Source organism: Camellia sinensis, chromosome 10, assembly GCF_055761805.1.
Source record: "Camellia sinensis isolate YWXY chromosome 10, ASM5576180v1, whole genome shotgun sequence".
NCBI classification, from domain to species: Eukaryota; Viridiplantae; Streptophyta; class Magnoliopsida; order Ericales; family Theaceae; genus Camellia; species Camellia sinensis.
The window spans coordinates 134,952,437-134,973,685 of NC_138970.1; the positions used below are offsets into that span (position 1 = coordinate 134,952,437).

At 38.4% G+C, this 21,249-nt stretch overlaps 1 protein-coding gene across 3 annotated transcripts in view; it reads right to left on the reverse strand.

Moving 5' to 3' along the window:
- The window catches only part of LOC114290858 (uncharacterized), an 87,617-nt gene extending 70,717 nt beyond the window's left edge, over positions 1 to 16,900 (reverse strand). The window contains exons 1-3 of one of the 3 annotated variants that reach the window (XM_028234867.2): positions 16,180 to 16,882; positions 11,373 to 11,498; positions 7,091 to 8,239 (exon numbers count right to left, since the gene is read on the reverse strand). In XM_028234867.2, coding sequence (XP_028090668.2) covers positions 7,640 to 8,239; positions 11,373 to 11,498; positions 16,180 to 16,716 — 1,263 coding nt within the window. In that variant the 5' untranslated portion in view covers positions 16,717 to 16,882 and the 3' untranslated portion in view covers positions 7,091 to 7,639. Of the gene's footprint in view, positions 1 to 7,090; positions 8,240 to 11,372; positions 11,499 to 16,179 lie in introns of those variants that run through there. The other 2 variants (XM_028234870.2, XM_028234884.2) reach the window with 2 other exon arrangements.
- Positions 16,901 to 21,249: the final 4,349 nt, after the last annotated feature.

Sequence of the window (21,249 nt, forward strand, 5' to 3'; positions counted from 1 at the left end):
AATTGCCCCAACCCTCCTTGATTAGCATAGTCATAGAGGCACAACAAGGTGACTGTGAGGTGGAGACAATCCCTGAGAGGATATCCAACAGGAAGGAAGAGAAGGGTTTGAACATCCACTCGGATTTGAGTGTAAGGTACCTACATCATTTGCTTGTGCCAAAATCTTGTAGAGATAAGGTACTCAGAGAATTTTATCACTCACATCTTGCGGTACATCAAGGAGGCACTAAAATGTATCATGATCTTAGTCGTTAGTTTTGGTTGAGGGGTATGAAACGAGACATCGCTTCATTTGTTTCGAAATGCCTTACTTGCCAGCAAATGAAGGCCGAGCACCAAAAACCAGCGGGTTTATTTGAGAACGCTTAGTTTGTTCTAGATTCCAATATTCTCTAGTGTTTGAGAATGAACCGTTATAATTGCTAACCACTAGTTATTATCATTGTTGTTGTTTTTTCAAGCATGAGAACTGTCATAGAATTGTCACAATTGTTATTGAACTTCATTTCTTATGATTATCGTATTATTTGTTATTGGTATTGTGGCTATGGCCCATGGAAACTATGATGATGGTAGTAGAATATTGTTGAGATTGAGATCTCTGTGCTATTATTGAATTGTTGTTGTTATTGATTCGTTATTGTCATTGGTGTCGTTATTATCGCTCGGAGCCCTTTTATTGTTGAATTGTTATTGTTCATTGGAGGTTGTTAGTGAGAGGTGTGATTAAATTTCGGGGACGAAATTTCCTAAGGCGTTTTGATTTTCATATTAGGCCATTGAGATTTCAATTTTTCTCTTACTTAACCTCTATCAACGTTTCTGAGTTAAAATTTTGAGTTTTGGGCGTTGAAACTTGTATCGGAGTGTGGAATCAAATTTTTGGCTAGCAAAATTGCTAGTGCGGATTTGGTAACCACTCGAGCGGAATCACTCGGGGATTGGGGGAAATTCTAGGCAGAAAACTGCTTGTGCGGATTTGGTTGAAATTCTGGGTTTTTCTCTAGCTCAAACCGCTCGTGAGAGGCATGATCAACTCGTGCGGATTTACATTTCCGCTCAAGCGGAATTTGAATTGCTCATATGGTTTTCAATGTGTCTGTGTAGCTTGCTTTTCGTGCTCCTTTCGAATATGACTAGCCCTACAGTTCGGACTCCCATGGTTCTAAATCTGATTTCACAAGTGCAATGTGAACTGAAAACACCGACAATTCTTTTTGAAAAATCGATGTTTGAATCAAATACCAAAAATCGATGTTTGAATCAAATACCAAAAATGGGCTGCTTTGCCAGATTTCAAAGTCGCCACCTAAATATTTTTGAAAAATTTAGGAAACCCATGACTCGTGTCAAAGGCCACTTATCCGTCATCACCGAAGTGTCTCTGCTCGGGAACTTAGGTACGAGAGGAGAAGGTCATGAATTGAGCACCCCACTCGGCCGATCAAAGATCGGCCTCTACTAATCATGATATGATTTTTATTTACATTACATGCTCTTGTTCCGATTATTAGACTAACATTACTATGTGTTGCACACAAGTATAGACTAATTTGCAAAAGTTGGAACATTTGATTTTATGTTTGTTTTTTAAAATTGTTATGAATAAGCGTCACTTGAAAGGTTGAGTTTGTACATTAATCAATTTGTCCTAATTTTAGCAATTAACCTTCATCCATAGGCATTTCAAAGAGTTATATCACTCAAGCAATTAGCCTCATGGTATTATGCATATGATGGCAACAATCACACTTATGCGATATGCAAAAGCGATTAGTGCTCACCTAGTACTCCAAGGCAAGCCAAATAAAGAAAAATGATTAGAAAATATGCATGTTCCTAAACAATACAATGTGACTAATGCAACGCACACATTTATGCAATACTTAGGTTTGGCTATGAGCATGGTATATGATCCAATTCAAGACATGTGATAAATCACGTTTTCAAGGAGTGAATTTGAAATTGACATTGGTTCGTATGATGAGCCGAACCCAAATATACATGAAACGAGTGTATGCAAACATGGGAATGCTAAATAAACATGATGCTCTATACTAACCATCGTAAGCGGGTAAATAAAAGAGAGAAAGATGTGGGGTTGGAAGATATACAACTTATTACATGTTGGCCCCTCGCACAAGAGGGTCCGAATGTCCGGCTTTAAACCAATTATTACAAAACCATACAAATGAATTTACTTTAACTAAACTAACTAACTAGGTAAAGTTATTACAACAAGAAGAATATAAAAATGAGTGTTGAACTAGCAATCTAAGTTAACTAGCTGTATAATTATAACTAAACAAGTAATTACAACTACAACAATAATTAATTACAATACTAATTCAAACAACAAAGGGCACGACGATTGTATGTGTGATGCCCAGAAGTTCCTCTGTCTGCCCAGGTTACTCTGTTCCACCTCAGTCACTACCCTCTGTTTTCTACAAAACACCTTGTTTACCAAGCATTGGGAGCCGGCTGGCTCCAAATGAGCTCCAGCCGGGCCAAGACAGTGCCGGCCGGCACTAAATTTCAAGCAAAAATTCATTTTGTGCTCTAAGGTGAGAACAGTGCAGACAAAGGCTCTGTTTGTCCCTTCTGCCCCTCTCTATCATGGAAAGTCTCGAGAGAAGAGCAAAGTCATTACCGAGACCATCAATGAGCAAGTTGATTGCTTGATGATTTCGGACATGAGTTTGCACAAAAATTAATGAATGCAATGAACAATGACCCCCCTTCCTCTTATCATGAAATGAGCTCAAAGAGGGAGGTAGAGATGCTGCTTCAAGGTTCATCAAAACATCATTAATCAACGTATGACGACTCTTGACACAATAGACTCGGCATAACATCCGGCCGAACCCAAGCAATGTAACTCATGTTCTTTATGTTGGTTGGTTCATTTTAAGCCAAACTCATTAGTCTTTGCCATTCTTTAATCTATTTGTCCAAGGTGGTGATTACGTCCACTAAATGAGAAGCATGTCAAACGGGAAGTGATTCTCAACATGAAAGAGAGAGACCATGCCGTTGACGATGAACCTCTGTAGAGATTAAGCCATTAAGTATAGATCTTTAGCTCATGTTTTGAACAACCATCAACCGATTGAAACAACTCTAAAATGAAAGAAATGAATGATAAGTTGATTATTTAAAATGAGGTTCTTAACATGGAAATTAAACAAAGAAAAGCCAAGAGCAACATACAACAAGCTATATATGCAAACATATAAGACAACAAGCAAACTAATCAAACCATTAATTAATTAAATAAACTAGGACAGCTCTAAAACCGCCTCTAATAAGTGAAAAACAGTGGCTCAAAGTGTATGAAAAGAGCCCAAAAAGCTAAACAACAAGCAAAGAAAATAAGGCTAGTAAGCAAGAACAAGGAGGGGTCTCTAACCCCTCCACTTCTGAAACCTCAAAGCATGATTTTTAGCTTCTTTTAAACTCTGAAAATCAATATGGAAAGCAAAGAAAAGGGTGTAAAACAAAGGTTTGAGCTATAGGTGAAGGTGCAAGAAAAAGTGTTAACCCTCTCTACTCTTTAGCCATTCAAACTCAAGTTCCAACACTTGAAATAGGACCAAAGCAATATGAAAACACAAGAAATAGGTAGAGAAAGACAGAAATGAAAACAAGAGAAAGATGGTAAACCGTATGTTCTTGTTTGTAAATCAAACTTAGTCTAAGCACACCCTCAAGTCTGAATTTTGATGCTCAAAGCTTAACTAAGGCTCTAAGGTTTTGGTGTGAGAGAGTGTATGGTGTAAGAATGGCAAGCTTACTCAAAGGTGACTTGCACAAGAAAGAGCTCTCAAATAGGTGTATGCTCTTTGGAAAATTTTCAGCCTCCAAAACAGAGCCAAGAGCTCGTATTTATAGAATTTAGGCCAAAAAGATCGAAAATATCTTCAAAATAGGACAGCTGGCCCATTCCTAGCCAGAATAGTGTATCTCGCTATCGAGTGCCAGCCGACTCCCAATGGCTACGGCCGGCTTCCAATGTGTGCCGGCTGGCAGCCAATGCATTCCCCTGTTCCCCTGTTTCAAACACAGTGCAGGCTGACTCAGGATGCAAAAATGAATTTATGGGGTACAAATAGGATTAACATGAAAGGTTTGGGATTGGTTTTGGAGCTCGAACCCAAATTCCTTCGTTGAGAACTCGAACCACACTCATCACAACTTTCATCATCGAGTGCGCAAAACCAAGCGTCCAAGTCTTGCGGGCGGTCAAAAATGGGGTGTCTACAGTCTGTCTCGAATTTTGAGCTTTTTTCCTCAAATCTAATGCTAAAAATGTGTTTTACACACTTTTTCATATCTCTCTCTCTATATATCTTCATCTTTTCTCCTCCATCTCTCTACAAACCCACCCTTCTCTCTAAGATTTTTCAAAAACTATCAAAATTTTGATAAGGCTTTTTACACCAAATCAAAGAGGGCGACGAAGGCTACGTTTTCACCGATCGAATCAATATTTCATCAATGTTGGATTTTAGGATTCTTCTCTCCTTCCTCTTCCAAGCTTGCAAGGCTTGTTTGAGGCCTTTATCTTATATTTTGAACTATGATTTTGGGTTCATGAGCTCTAGATGATTTTAAAAGTGGATTTTCTCTATATATTTGCCAGAACTTTTGACAGTATGAACTATGTTGTTAAGCGTGAGTGTTAAAATCCTTTCCAAAATGGGAAACCCTAGAAAATTTAGAGATTTTGGGGAAAATATTGAGTTATTATGAAATTCATGCTTGATAAAATTATTATGGTGAATAATTGATGGAGGGAATTCTATAATTGTATCTAATGAGGGATTCCATGAAAACAATAAAAAAGATGAGAAATGTTTGATTTTGAAGCTTGATGCATAGCTTATTGTTGGGTTGTCTTGAAAAACCAAGTTTGAAAATGATGATTAACATGTGGAGAATGCATGTAATATGGTATCGTTATTTATCTCTCAGATGATATATATTGTGAAATTACATTGAGAAGAGATGTGGAAATTTTGATCACAATGAAAGATTGCGTGGTGAAATTGAAAATGGAACTATTATAATGCATTGTTAACATGTTGCATTGCCATTCCATTTCATTTTCATTATCATTGATTTCGAATTTGCATTTGAAAATTATTGCTTGAGAAAAGAATTGTTTTGTGAAACAAGATCTTCTTGAATTGTTTTTGGGATAAATACGTTGGTAAGTCCGGAGAGGGGGGGTACAGTATGTTGAATGTATAGATGAGAAGGAGAAGAGGAAGAAACAGCAGCTATATTATTTGATTAAAAAACATGGGGTTTCCCCCTTACATAAAGACCAAACTACCCCTAACACTTAACACTCCTCATCAAGTTGATGCAAAGATGTCTCTCATGCCCAACTTGCAACAAATAGGGTGAAAGACTTTACTACTAAGACCCCTAGTAAAAACATCTGCCAGTTGATCTTTACACTTAACAAAAGGCATATCACACCCTTATTCAACTTCTCCTTAATGAAATATATGTCAATCTCAATATGCTTAGTCCGGTCATATTGAACAGGATTGTGTGCAATACTAATAGCAGCCTTGTTGTCGCAATACAAAGTCATTGGATCACTGCAATCATGCTCTATATCACTCAGCAAAGATTGAAGCCACATTAATTCACATGTGCCATAGCCCTATATTCTGCCTCAGCACTAGATCTGGATACTACTACCTGCTTCTTACTATGCTATGTGACTAGATTTCCCCCTGCAAAAGCATAGTAACCAGAGGTAGAGCGTCGTCATCTATGGAGCTTACCCAATTTGCATCTGTGAATGCTTCCAACCTTAAGTGACCATGATTAGAGAACAAAATTCTTTTTCCAGGGACAGATTTAAGGTACCTCAAAATGCGATAGATTGCATCCAAATGAGTTGCACGAAAAATCATGCATAAACTGACTCACTATCCCAACTGCATAGGCAATATCTGGATGATTATGAGATAGATATATCAGTCTTCCCACAAGTCTTTGGTACCTTTCCTTCTCCACAAGCTCACCAACCCTACTACAAAGATGATGATTAGGCTCAATTGGTGACTCAGCTGGTCTGCAGCCCAACATGCCCATTTCCTCAAGAAGATCTAGAATGTACTTCCTTTGAGAAATGAAGATGCCTTTATTAGATCTGGCAACTTCAATCCCAAGAAAGTATCTCAAAGGACCAAGGTCTTTTATTTCAAACTCCTTGGCTAACAGCATCTTGAGATGGGTCACCTCCTCATCATCATTACTTATCACAACTATGTCATCCACATATACAATAAGCACTGTTACCTTATGTACATTGCGTTTGACAAACAAGGTATGATCTGCATTGCTTTGCTGATACCCAAACTGCAGCATTGCCTTTAGGAATCTACCAAACCACGTTCTAGGAGATTGTTTCAAACCGTACAAGGCTTTCAATCTACAAACCTTTCCAACTGTAGACTGAGATGAGAATTCCAGAGGTACATCCATATATACCTCCTCCTCCAAATCCACATGAAGAAAAAGCATTCTTCACATCTAGTTGCTGTAGAGGCCATCCCAAATTAGCAGCACACAACAGAATAGCTCGAATGGAATTCATCTTTGCTACCGGAGCAAAAGTTTCTTGATAGTGAACACCCACTTATATCCCATCTACATGGTGCTTAATAGTGAACACCCACTTACATCCAACTAGTTTTTTTCATTAGGAAGAGACACCAACTTCAATGTGTTATTTTTACTCAAAGCTTGCATCTCCTCTACCATACTACCTTCCACTTAGGATCATTGATGACTTCTTTCCAACCTTGTGGAATACACACAGAAGAAAGAGACGAAACAAAAGCACGGTATGGAGAAGACAACGAATCATATGACACGAATTTAGAAATAAGGTGTTGAGTACAGGCTCTAACCCTCTTTCTGCAATAGAGAGACTCAAATCATCAGCAACGGGACTATCAACAATAGGTGAAGCAATGGGCTGAGGATCATTATCTGTAGAGTCAGTGGAAAGTGGAACTGGCCGCCACAAGAGAAGCCTGCTCTTTCTGATGCCGTGAATAAGTCTTAAGATCAACTCTGTCCAAATGACCACCAATATCCAACTCCTCATGAATAGAACTGTTAGGCTCCCCCTCCTCACCACAAATAATAGCCTGCTGAGTAGGAAGGAAAAAAGACAACTCATGCTGATATGATGCCATCTCATCCGCAATCTCATCTATACCACTCTCCCCCTAAGGACATAGCAGAGGACAAGAAAAAAAGAACTCAGATTCATGGAAGGTGACATCCATACTAACATACAACTTATGAGTGTAAGGGTCATAGCATTTGTAGCCCTTTTGAGTAGCAGAATAACCAAGAAAGACACACCGGACAGCCGTAGGATCAAGCTTCCCATGAGTACGAGGTTGAAGATGAACAAAACAGACACTACCAAACACCCGAGGCGGAAGGGAAGAAGGGATAAGTCACAGGAAGAAGCTGAAGAGGAATTTGGAAGTGGAGGACACTAGAGGGCATACGGTTAATAAGGTAAGCCACAGTAAGAACAGTGTCCCCCTAAAGACTTAGGAACGTTCATGGTAAACAAGAGAGAGCGGGCAACCTCACGGAGTGCCAACACAACTAATCGGATAAAGAATGCCATGCTTCTGGAGGTACGCCATGAAAGTTCCATCAACATATTTAATCCCATTATCACTCCGAAGAATTTTGATAGTAGTATTGAAGAGATTGGATACCATTTTATGAAAAAGTTTGAAACACAAGAAAACCTCATTTTTAGTGCGAAGTAAATAAATCCAAGTCACACGGGAAAAACAATCAATAAACATGACAAACCACCGATAACCACAAGTAGAAACCACAAGGGAATGACCCCACACATCGGTATGAATAAGCATAAAAAGAAAAGTACTTCTTTTATTAATTGAAGGATAACAAGTACGTTTATGCTTAGCAAGCTCACAAGCACCACAAACAAAGTTATTCCTAGGACAATCTCGAACTAAGGAAGGAAAAAGTTTCTCTAAAATACTAAACGAAGGATGCCTCAAACGGCGATGCCACTGATGAAGAAGACGAAGAGAGGAGCCAAAAGTGCATTGAAGAGCCCGAGAGGACAAAGTTGATGCAGGAATGGCATCCAGAAAGTACAGTCCACTTTGTGCTCTACTACTGCCAATCATTTTCCCCGTAGCCAGTTCCTGAAAGACACAATGAGTTGGAAAAAAGATTACAAAGCAATTGAGAGCAGTAGTAAGGCTACTAATAGAAAGTAAGTGAAAAATTAGGAACATGAAGAACAGATGAAAGCGAAAGTAAAGAGAATGAACAGAACCCTTACCAGAGAAAGAAGATAAAGTGCCATAAGCCACTCAACCCAGAACTAGGTGAGTAAGAATGGAAAAAACTAGAAGTACCCGTCATGTGATCAGTAGCATCGGAATCAATGATCCAAGGAGACAGCGAAGAGGTACTAAGTGCACTAGCAGAAATACCTGTGTGGGCAAAGTTGGAAGAGTCAGAAGAGGAAAGAGCTAAGGCATCAAGTCGAGCCATCAAACGTCTGAGAGTGTGAAGCTCATCCTGGGAAATAGAACCAGCATCATTTGAGGCACTAGCAGTAGTCTCAGAAACATGTGCTTGAGGACAAACACCACCACCACCACGACGTCCTCGAGTAGGCCGACCGTGCAACTTCCAACAATGTTCTTTATCATATTTATCTTTCCCACAATAATCACACTTCAACCGGTCCCGATCAACCAATGGACCCTTACCACCACGCTAAGGCTGACAAGGCGAAGTATCACGTGACTTGGGGACCATAATAGTTTCTGTCTTCACATCATTTTGTCTCAAAGGCACCATATGTATTATAAGCAGTATATCGACTTTTTCTAACAAAGCCCTTGAATTGTTTCAATTTTTTCTCAAAGAGTAATTCAAATTTCTAAGAGAAAGAATTGTACATATTTATTAGAAAAAGTTTCCATACATGTTCAACACATTAAAAATATTAACTATCAAACTTTTGGAAAGCCAACAACCATCTCTGACCGATCCTCAACAGAGGCATGCACCATAGCACTACGACGACTCTCCTCCTGCTGAACCAGTGAATAAGCCTCACACAAGGTGGGAAACGGAGAGCGACCCAACACCTGAACTCGTATCTGATCATACTCCAAATTTAGACCAGCAGAAAGTCATACACCTGCTCCTTCTCCACAGCCTGCTGAAACATAGTGGCATCCGTGGAGTAAACTGACTGGAAACTCTGGTAGAAATCTAGCTCTTCGACAATTCATAGGCCTAGGCATCATTACCCTGTTGAGAATACATCAGCGGGTATCCATCAAGAGAAAAGTTCTACTAATGGTGGGTTCCATAGAATTGAACAGCCAGGTCATCACGAAAGCACTGTCCTCAGTAGGTGGCTTGGTACTACCAGTAATATAACCAGTCAAACGTCGGGCGACAATGGCAAGATTGCAGGAGTGGGACTAAATCAAGTAATTGGTGCCATTAAGCTTGACCGGACTAATCTGGATCTGGAGAGAAGGACTATCACCAAGCATACCACAACTTAGGCCTCGTTTGGCAACTGAACTTTTTAGCCAAAAAGCCAAAAAGTTACTAAATTAGCCAAAAAGCCAACAACTCATACCAAAAAGTCAAAGATTCTCTTTTCTCTCTACTTTTTGCACATCTTTTCGTAATAAGCCAAAAAGTCATCCCAAATATACTAGTTTTTTTTAACTCATATTTTAGCCAAATAGCCAAAAAGTTACTAAATTAGCCTGTTCCCAAACGAGGCCTTAGAGTACTGACCCTCGCATTCAGCCATGAGATAAGAGAGAGAGATGGTATAGAAACACAAGCAGGATATCAAGCAAGGCCTGACAACACCTAACCAGCACCGCAAAGAACCTTCTAAGGCTAAAATAGTGCAAAATAATCCCAGAATAAAGCAACCAGATCAAACACTGAAGTAGATCATCCAAAACTCAGGAAAAAGCTAAGGTAGAGCCAAAATACAGCAAAACATGGACAGCAAACTCCTCTAGAGGGTCAGTCGGCTCCCCAAGATGTGAGAGGGAGGGAAAAAATCAATCAAAAAAGGGTGCAACCAGTGACTTTCGAAAAATCACCCATTTTTGATGAAAAATCAAAAAAATTGGAAAACACAATCAATAATAACCAAAAAATCAAAAGGAAATTACAGAAGAATGCCCATTAATTTTAGTAAGTTTTTATTTTTTATTTTTTTTTGAAAACGTACCAGATACAAGAACGAGGGACGAAGGAGAGGCAATCTTCATGAGGAAGATATTGCTCTGATACCATGTTGAATGTATAGATGAGGAGAAGAAGAAGTTCAACACAGAGAGAGAGAGAGAGAAACAGCGGCTGTATTATTTGATTCAAAAACATAGGGTTTCCCCCTTACACACAACTATATATACTAATAAGAATAATACATAAAGACCAAACTACCCCTAACACTTAACAGTTTGGTATTGGTTAAGTTAGCCTGAGTGTCCATGGTGAAAGACAGAAAACACGCGCAGAGGAGGTATCACGTTCATTCCGGTAAGAAACTGGTAAAGTGGTGATTGGTAGTGCTTGATATGCCTACTTGCAAACACCTATCTAGGAATTACCTGAGTCGTATTTACCACCCCTGAACTATATGAAAGTTATTGAATTGTTGTGTTTTCAAATTTGCATCGTGCACAAGATTTCCAAAAGATAAAGAAATATATTTTGAGCACAACATGACATATGCATTCATCTCAGGAGACTGTATAAAATGTATATACTTTGTTAAGATCACCCTAGTGGCTTTTGTGCAGGAAATGATGTGGTGATTCCGCCGAGTTAAAGGCTATTTTGAGGGCACATGGCTATAGATTCATGAGGGCATGAGGGCATTAAGTTGTATTCGATTTGTTGAATGTATAATTGCATGTGGAATACTTTTGTTAAATCTCTAGAGTATAATGAATACAAATGTTAGAGATTTGATGATAATGTTAATGACATTAAGTTGGGAACAAGATCATGTTGTTGGAGTATGTCTGAGTTTTCTTATATTAATTATTTGGGGGTGTTACACTTGATATCTCTATACCCTAGTTTCAAGAAATTGCCAACTTAAGCTAGAGCTAGACATAACTTGATACATGTGAAAAACTAAAGAATGCATATCTAACTGCAAGGTTGCAATTCCCACAATTTATCATACAACATGTGAAAATAAAATGGATATCAACTTCCTTCAAAAAGGGTAATATGAAATAGAGAAATATGTGATAAAGTAATAGATATGACCTTGCTCAAATAAGAGCCCAAGATTTTCAATTTTGATAGTGTCCTCTCTAATGCTAGAGCCAGCACTATCTCAACAATTTTCCTCAAGAATGTGCGCTCATTTTTCATGAATGTGTTCTTGACAAGCTGCCATATGGAATTGAAACCATTGTAGACAAGAATGATTAGTTAAGACAAAACAGCGCTAAAAACAATTCAAAACAACAATGAAAGCTTCCACATTAGTACTATATTAACATCACATCAAGACAAACAAACAGCAGTAAAAAAGCTTCATACAGTTTAGGTCCTCCAACAGATGAATCAGTCTGGTCTGGAGCATCAAAGCTTAGATTAAGGAAATAAGAATATATTATTATGCAAATGACAATTCTGTTTTCCTCTATGTATATGGCCATTTAACAACTTGTTCACCTCATTTTTGTTAAAAGAGTTTATTTCACTTTTATCCCCTAAACCATAACCATTTTGTTAGTTTCATCCCTAAGCTATTGCATCTATTTATTAATCCCAACGACCATCTCCAACGCTTCATCAAATTTTTCATCAATTCGGCTAGTCATCCTGTTGGTCCTCCTGTGAAGAGAATACCTAATTCATCCACCACACCAACAAATGCTTCGCTCCTACACGTGTGCCTGCTGTCCCAGTGCGTATGTAATATTCACTCTTACAACGGCCATTTCCGTTTCTGAGTCTGAGTCCCAGTGGTTGAGCATTTGCGGCACCACGTAATCATCGTCATTTGGGATATTCAGCGTGACCTCATCAGTTTCACTCTTCCTGCGTATGAGTTGTGTAATGCCATCAACGCAAAATGCAACTTCAGCATATTCTGCAAAGCCTCCCACCTCAACTTCCAGGCACCAAATGTCCGCTTGATACAACTACACAATGACGAATGTGCCTTGTTGAACCGTTCGAAGTCGTTTTTTGTGGTATTCGATTCCGATGCGCATTTTAGTGATATCTATACCCCTTGTACGGGCCTAGATAGCCTGTCTTGTTGCTATAGCCGCTTATCAACCAAATAGTACTTTCTTAACAGCAATACGACGTATACATATAAATCAACTCATTCAACAACCCATATACAATTTGTATCATTTACCAATGACTTCATGAAATTTTGTTCACAATACAAGTTGTGTTGTTTACTTTCACAAATTATGTCCCTTGCACTTACAAATAAATTGAATATTCAATTACTTGTCGTAATATCATAATTGTTTTCCAATCGCCAAGTGGTCCAAGTAATTTTATCATTGTCTATGAGACCAATTATGATTTTCTAATTTGTTGGCTAATAAAGATAAATAAACAATTCTGACAAGAGGGAATTTGTTACCAGGCGCGGGTGAGGGAATCGATGTTTAAGCTCGGTTGTCATATAGTGCAACACCCTGCTGTCGTGCATGCTCCTGTCCCAACCGGCGGACACGAACGTGAATTACAAATTAAAGTCATAAACAACAATAAATTCTGCATTGGCACGCCTTTCTGGCCATAGTAAGAAGTGGCGTACTCTTGGGAGACGCGGACGTACGTGCCGTCCAGTGCACCGATGCAATCCTACGCAACGCAAGCATTTCACAAAATGTAAATCAAAAACTCCTGATTTGATTCGTAAGTTTAGTCACCGAAATTTTTGCAAGGTGTCACCTTGAATGGCCGGTACTGTCGCTGCGACCGTAAATGTGGATCACCCCCTTGCAATAGTAAGAAGTGGCGTACTCTTGGGAGACGCGGACGTACATGCCGTCCAGTGCACCGATGCAATCCTACGCAACACAAGCATTTCACAAAATGTAAATAAAAAACTCCTGATTTGATTCGTAAGTTTAGTCACCGAAATTTTTGCAAGGTGTCACCTTGAATGGCCGGTACTGCCACTGCGACCGTAAATGTGGATCACCCCCTTGTTGGACTTGCTCCAGCGCAAGACTCCTACTATGAATCGATGTAAACGGTATCATAGCTTGTAGAACCTTGTGGAAATGCCGTGGCAATTTTGCAAGGAATGTCTTGGAAAATTTTGCAAGAACGATTCCAACACTCAACGGAGACATTGTCACGACATTTCCATGAGGTTCTACAAGCTATGATACCGTTTGCATCGATTCATAGTAGGAGTCTTGCGCCGAAGCAAGTCCAACAAGGGGGCGATCCAAATTGATGGTTGCAACGGCAGTACCGACTATTCAAGGTGACGCCTTGCAAAAATTTCGATGACTAAACTTATGAATCAAATCATGAATTTTTAATTTACATTTTGTGAAATACTTGCGTTGCGTAAGACTGCATCGGTGCACTGGATGGCACGCACGTGATGGCCCCCGTGTCTCCTAAGAGTATGCCACTTCTTACAATGGCCGGAAAGGCGTGCCAACGCAGAATATAATAGTCGTCTGTGACTTTAATTTTTGCTTCACGTTCGTATCTGCCGGTTAGGACGGGAGCATGCACGACAGCAGGGTATTGCACTATGTGACAACCGAGCCTAAACATCGATTCCCTCACCCTGCGCTTGGTAACAAATTCCCTCTTGTCGTAATTGTTTATTTATCTTTATTAGCCGACGAATTAGAAAATCATAATTGGTCTCATAGACAGTGATGAAATTACTTGGACCACTTGGTGATTGAAAAAAAATTATGATATTATGACAAAATAGTAATTGAATATTCAATTTATTAATAACAGGGGCGACTTTTTGATGAAATTTTGAAGTGTAAGGGACATAATTTGTAAAAGTAAACGACATAACTTGTATTGTAAACAAAATTTCATGGAGTCATTGGTAAATGATACAAATATGGGTTGTTGAATGAGTTGATTTATACGTATACGACGTATTGCTGTTAAGAAAATACTATTTTCATCTTTGCAGGAAAATACTATTTGGTTGATAGTGGCTATAGCAACAAGACAGGCTATCTAACCCCGTACTTGGGGTATAGATATCACCAAAATGCGCATCGGAATCGAATACCGCAGAACGACTTCGAACGGTTCAACAAGGCACATTCGTCATTGTGTAGTTGTATCGAGCGGACATTCAGTGCTTGGAAGTCGAGGTAAGGGGCTTTGCGGAAAATGCCGAAGTTGCATTTTTCTGATCAGGTGCCCTTTGTATGTGCGTCAATGGCGTTACACAACTTCATACTCAGGAACAGTGAAACTAATGAGGTCACGTTAAATATCCCAAACGACGATGATTACGTGGCGTTGCAAATGCCCTGACCACCACGAATACACACGGGTTGCCGATATGATGGAGCCAAGGGACTCAGACCCGAAAATGGCTGTTGTAAGAGCGAATATTACATATGCATTGGGACAACAAGCGCACGTGTAGGGGCGAAGCATTTGTTGGTGTGGCAGGTGTTATCTTCGATGTATGTTGTATAATATTTGGAATTCTAATTATGAAGCACGGTTCATAATTTTTTATTTCAAAAAGTGTTGTTATTTTTTATAATTTTTATTCCAATATGTTTAATTGAGAATTCAAATTATAACAAATTAAAAAATGAACATAAATACGCACAAGTGAGTATAAAGTATTTTAACAGAAAAAGTATATGTTTAATTGTATTTATATTTGTAAGAAGTGATTGTGTGAAAATTGCTCGTCTTACCTTTGTAACGTAAAATCCGGGTTTATTAATTTGTTTAATAGAATTGACTATTCCGCATGTGTATTTCAAATAAATTAGAGATTATGATACATTGGTAAACACGTGAGTTTTTTAACATTGTAATTGTATTTTTAAAAGATTAAGATTTATTAAAAAGAATTAAAAAACGACTTTTTAAATTAAAATTTTAACTTTTATGTTGTAATTTTGGCAATTTTTTTTCACTGTCATTAGTAACGTTATTGAAATAATTTATAAACTTATCATATTATTGTGACACGTATCACCAAAATAACATGAAGGAAGTATGTGCATATTTCACTTGACAGGTATGCTAATGTCTTTATGGCGTGAAGTCTCATCTTCTGGCAAATATGAAAAAAAGAATGACAAAAGAAAAAATATTGACCAAAAAAATATTACTTGTTGAAAACATTGATGAAATTGTAAGGGATATATGTAGGGGCTAAATTACCATTATTTATAAAAAAAAAATAATTATTACCATAGTGGAACCCAAAAAAATGCACATTTGTTTACCAACAATAGCACATCAGTCATTTTTTTAAAAAAATTGCAGCTCTTTTATATTTTTGTTTGTTTTGATTTTTTGTTTTTTTTCTTTTCAAATTCTAGTACAATTGTGCTGCCACAATTATGCTCTTGTTGAATTCAACAACAAAATCCAAAACTATCTACCCAACAGTGCAGCACGGTGGGGTAAAAAAATATACGAAAAAAAAAAAAAAACCAGTGCTGCATTGCAAAATGCTAAATGCAGTTTACGTGGTGGTTCTTCACCACAAATTCCCATAAAAAAAATAATGAAATGCACCGAAACCCCACTCTTCCTCCTTCATGTGTCAGGAAGGGTAATTACGTAATTTTGCTATTTGTTACAATATTTTATTATATATTTTTTCATAAAAAATCAAAATATTATCCCAAACCTACATCTTTTTTTCCTCTACTTTTTTGGCCAAAAAATCAACTTATATAGCACATCTCAAACAACCCAAGTAAAATTAACCCTTGTTAAAACTATTTATTTACCCTCCTGGTTAAACAAAAGAAAGGATGTAAAGCAGTCCCCTACTATGCTTTGAATAAACCAGCTTCACTGACTTAAATCATCAAACACATGGTGTGCAGGAACACAAAAATACCTGTTGGGTTATAGTGCTACCGCCTCCACGAGCAGAAAAAGAGAACACAGCCCGAGCAATGCCGACTGGGTCGATCCCAAAATGCTGAAAGAAGCGGCGGTCTTCGTAGGCAACAAGAGCTTGCCATAAATGCGAAGGGTAATAATGGCTAATAAACTTGGATTCGGCGTCTTCGGAAATCGCTATGAGTTGATGCCACCGGCGAGGAAAATCGGGCAACAACACAGTGGAGGTGAGACGAAGAGAGAGAAGGGTGAGAGAGAATATACATAGAATGAGTGTTTCGAGAATGAAGTGGGTTGTTTTGGGACGACGACTGTGGAAAGACCTGTGTGGATGATGATGATGATGATGATGATGAAGTGAGTGGAGTCGGGTTCTAGCATTGTTGGGAAGTTTGGGTAGGAAGAGAGAAAAGGAGAGAGAGTGAGATTGAAGAGTTTGGATTGTGTTGAATGGCTTTGGATTGTGGTTGTTTGTATATGGAAGTAGGATTGGGTTGTTCCTGGGGATCAGACTCTGAAAGTATTGGGACATTTCTCATTGATTAATTAATGTGGCTAGTAGTAATGGTGTGTCATTTCTTTGTATAACGGTTCAATTTTCATGTGTTTCAGTTTCCGCAACGGTCGACATACTCTTTTCCCTTTTTTCTTGATTTGCAGAGAATAGCAACAAAATTCCCATTTTGAAATTTTGGGAAGTGGGGTTTTTTTTTTTTTTACTAAAATATGAAATGAGAAAATTTAAAATATTTAAGAATGATTTTTTGTCTTATGAGAAAAAATTTGTAAAAAATTAGAGAAAATAAAAATATTTTTTTGACTTTTTTTGTGATGTATGTTTTTTTTTAGTGACTTTAATTTTTTAGCTAATTTAACATATTGTTAAACATAGCCTGAAATTTTTTTGTGTTGTATTTAGATTATGAATTTGAATAAAAATTTTAAAAAATAAAACATAATTATATTTTATCTACATTTTACATGTTCTTTTTTAAATCTTTATTCAAATTTATAATTCAAATATCACCTTAATATTGTCTATAGCCATTTGTGATAGTATATTTTCTTACTTGCCAATGCAGATCAGGTGGTTTATATACATGGCCTAATGTTAAAATCATATTTTCACACGTGCTTTAACCTCCGTGCACATCATATCTTAGTTTACATATTTATAAATTTGATTATATATTATTATTGTCATTTTACACACCAAATCTTCATACTATAATCCTAACTCATAATATGTACACTCCCAAATAGATTTTTTCATACACTTGTTGGCTTTTTTGGCTTTCGAAGGTTACTTTCGTAATTATGAACGTGCCAGCAAGGATCAATCAGTCCTTACAGAATTGTAATTGCCAAACAATTATTCAGACGATTGTGTTATGGTTCTTTCGGCCTCAATAAAGAGGACTTTTACTGGTGGCTTACTGGTAATTTGACTTCAGAAAACTTGAACATAAGAACAATTAAATAAATTGAAATATTTCATTAGTATGAAAAACTTACAATGATCTTAGTTCCGTAGAGAATTACAGCGGCAATATACTCGAAAACTACTCCTACAAATGAAGTGCGACGCAGAAACTTAAAGTACAGAAATATAAAGGACAGGAAATAACACTGGACTATGTAAAGTAATTCTTTAGATTTTTTGCCGTCCCTTTCTCTGAAGTCCTTCCTGCTATTTACACTCTCCGAAGATAACCATCGAATTGTACTTCAAACCGTCGAACTGCTCCTCCGTAGTCGCTGATCATGCTACCTTATAAGTAGTTCCACTACGCCTTCACTTGCAGTTAGGCTTCCCCCTTATATTCGAATTTGAAATGTGAGCAACCGTTGAAGCCACGTCACTGTACGTCTCTTTGTTGATCTGCTACTACTCAGATCTTATAACAACCAATATTAATTGCCACGTGTATGATCAGGATCGAAGACCTACCTGGTCTCCCCATATTACCCTCACTTCGCCACGCGTCGGATTATCACTGGCTTAGTACAAAATGTGTAGCCAACATTACCCCCCGCACTAATATACCCAAGACTTGGTGATATTAGTGGATCAGAGTCCCTTTTCCCACGTCTTAGAACGTGCATGGGTTTTGCATCTTCCCAGAAATGCAACTGTCACACACTATCTGTATTAATACTCTCGTCTTAATCCTTAAGTACTTTCTTTGTCTTATTATTCGAACAGACTGATACATTTCATGGCCAAATTAATTCTTTCTTCCAATGATGAAGCATACGAAGAGTCATATGTCGATGCTATTCCTCATCGAAAGCATGCATTTATTAGCCACCTTTACCCACCTCTCTATATTCAGGTCATGGACGCCTTTTCAAATTACCAACCTTTGGATTATGAACACATTGCTCTTAATCCTTCGATTCAGAAGGCTACAAACAAAGACATAAGAATTTTCCCCTCTGACCTACCTTTACAGTTCAAACAATCTGCTCTCAAACCTCTGATTCGTAAAATTGCAAACATGGATTTGAGCAACTCTTCTTCGCAAATTTCTGTATGGGATAAAGCTGCAACTTCTTCTTCTTCTGGAGGTTCTGACTGGACAAGCTGGTCAGTACCTGAGACTTATGATTTAAAGGAGCGAATCAACCACCATTTTGTTGAGTTCACTGACCCTTTAGAGTTTCCTTCCTATGCTCGAAGTTCAGTTGTTTATCCTTATGTGCCCATTGACCATCGGCGCAGTCTGGAGGAGAATCTTCTTGTAGCATGGTATACATCTTCCATGCCTACAAAGATAGTGCACTCTGCTCCTCGCCCAGAAGAAACACAAGGGTATAACCCATCATTCTTAGCCCAGAAGGCGAAGATCTGTTCTTCTGACTGGCTTGATTATATTAATGCCTTTGTTCCTTCTGCTCCCGTGTCATCCTCGAAAACAGAAGCGTCCACACCTTCTTCTTCGTCTCCCGAAATTGATTCTCCCCTACCAATTCTTTCTTGGACAGAAAAACTGAAGATTGCCCTATCCACGGAGAATGTCTTTCCACCTTATAAACCTCTGCCTTCTCCTACCCCAGCTGAGCGGAAACAGGCTCAACTTCTGCTTGCAGCCTTCTCTCACTTGCCCTTTAATGTTCTCGAGGACGAAGTCCCTCTTAAGAACCTTCAATGGGCTTGTGACATCATGACTAGGGGCCATGTTCTTAATCCCCTTGCTCAGGCAGAACTTCATATGTTTCTGGACCAACTTCCATTGCTTCTTCACTGGCATCGCAATTCTGTGGCTACTACACAATCTTTAGACCAACTTTCGTCCCTTCGAATTCATGCTTAGTACGAAGCAGAGAACTTTATTGAAGAATTCAATGATTTCAAGAATAAAGATTCTTCGTATTGGGATGACTTAGACATTGATGAATTGGAACAAGGGTTAAGAGAGGTGGCCTTCGAAATAAAAGCTGAAGAGCTCTACTATGAAGTGAGAGCACATCAACTTATGCAGCCAATGCTAGAAAATTTAGAAGATAGAATAAGGAAAGAACAAAAGTTCATTGATCATTGTTGGACTAAATTTCATGATCTTGTTATTTATTCCATTCCTTATTTTTATGAGCTAGAGTTTATACCAAGATAGGGTCAGCTGATGTAATCGCTCTGAACTTAACATAAACAAAATTTGTCTTTGTTTGACCCTGTCTTCACTTGTATTTTTACTTGTGTTTTAAAAGTCAACTCAGAGCTTCGAACTTCGATCAATTTCATCCTTTGAATCTGGACTTAATTGTTTTAAATAAAACACTAAATGAGCCAATTGTAAACCTTTCCAATTTGTGGAATAGAGTTTTGGCTGATTTTCAATTGGAAACAGTGCTTCGAATCTAGCAATCTTACATTTAAAATTTGTTTTGACCATAGTCAACGTCTAGTCATTGTCATTATTGCTTTCGATGTTTCGAACACCAAATCCCATCCTTAAAGAAACTCAAGTTTTGCTTCGAAGGACATTACCTTTGTTAAAGAAACTCAAGTTTTGCTCCGAAGGACATTACCTTTGTTAAAAACTCTAAAAACAGGTCTTTAACCTCTTTTAAAATGAATACTGGAGTATTTTTATATTTTGGGTAGGGCAACCCACTTCGAAGCTGGCTTCTCTGTTTTCGAAGCCGTTTGACTCGGCTTCGAAGCAAAATATCTTACTTCGAAGCTAGCCTTAACAACCGGGCTTTGTTTTCCCTCCAAAAGCATCAATGTTGAAGGAAGCTTTTGTACTCGTACTTTTAATACTTAACAGCTCATGTAATATATTTTCAAATACGAGGGCTTTTAAAAACCCTTTTGTTTTGAGCTCTGAAATCACCTGCTCTTCTAATCGCACAAACCCCTCTTATTACCGATCGTCGGCTTCTCTCTACTTCCTTTCCTAAAGAAAAACATACCGTCAATGGCTTCTTCTTCAGTATCAGTCGTAGAGCGTATGAGCCCATCTGTGGCCCTGAAGAGGATTATTGATGCGGAATGCGAAAAGTACAAAGCTGGGGAGAAGAGCGCTATTGATGGACGCATCTTTGTCCCTCGTCGCCATGTGCAGTCAGACTATGCGCTCGGGCCCATATTCAAAGAGGTCCTCACTGAACTCCCAGCCCTGTATCCCCGACTGGAAAACCAATGTCTTCTCTATAAAGGTGGTCTTGACTGGAGGAACTGGAGGGTAAATCACCCCCATCGATGCTGGCCCACGGTGAGACCAGAATGGCAAGAGTGGTATGATCGGGTTATTCCTGCTAGGACCCTGGACCTCCAAGAACTCTGCCTTCTCGATGCTCTCAGACTGTCTAGGGTAACTATTTCAGAAGACCCTTTCCTTGTTCCCACTGCTCTATGTTTTTGGAATCCTGTTTTTAACTTTTTTCAATTTAGATGTGGGATGATGGCCCCTACTGTTCTTGATATTTGCCATTTACTGGGACTATCTCCTATTGGCACTCCTTTTGGACCAGATTATCCTGATTTAGTAGTCCCTTTCTCCCTCCCCTCCCTTAACTCATCTTATAGTGATTTTGCTAGGGCTGAGAATAAAAGACA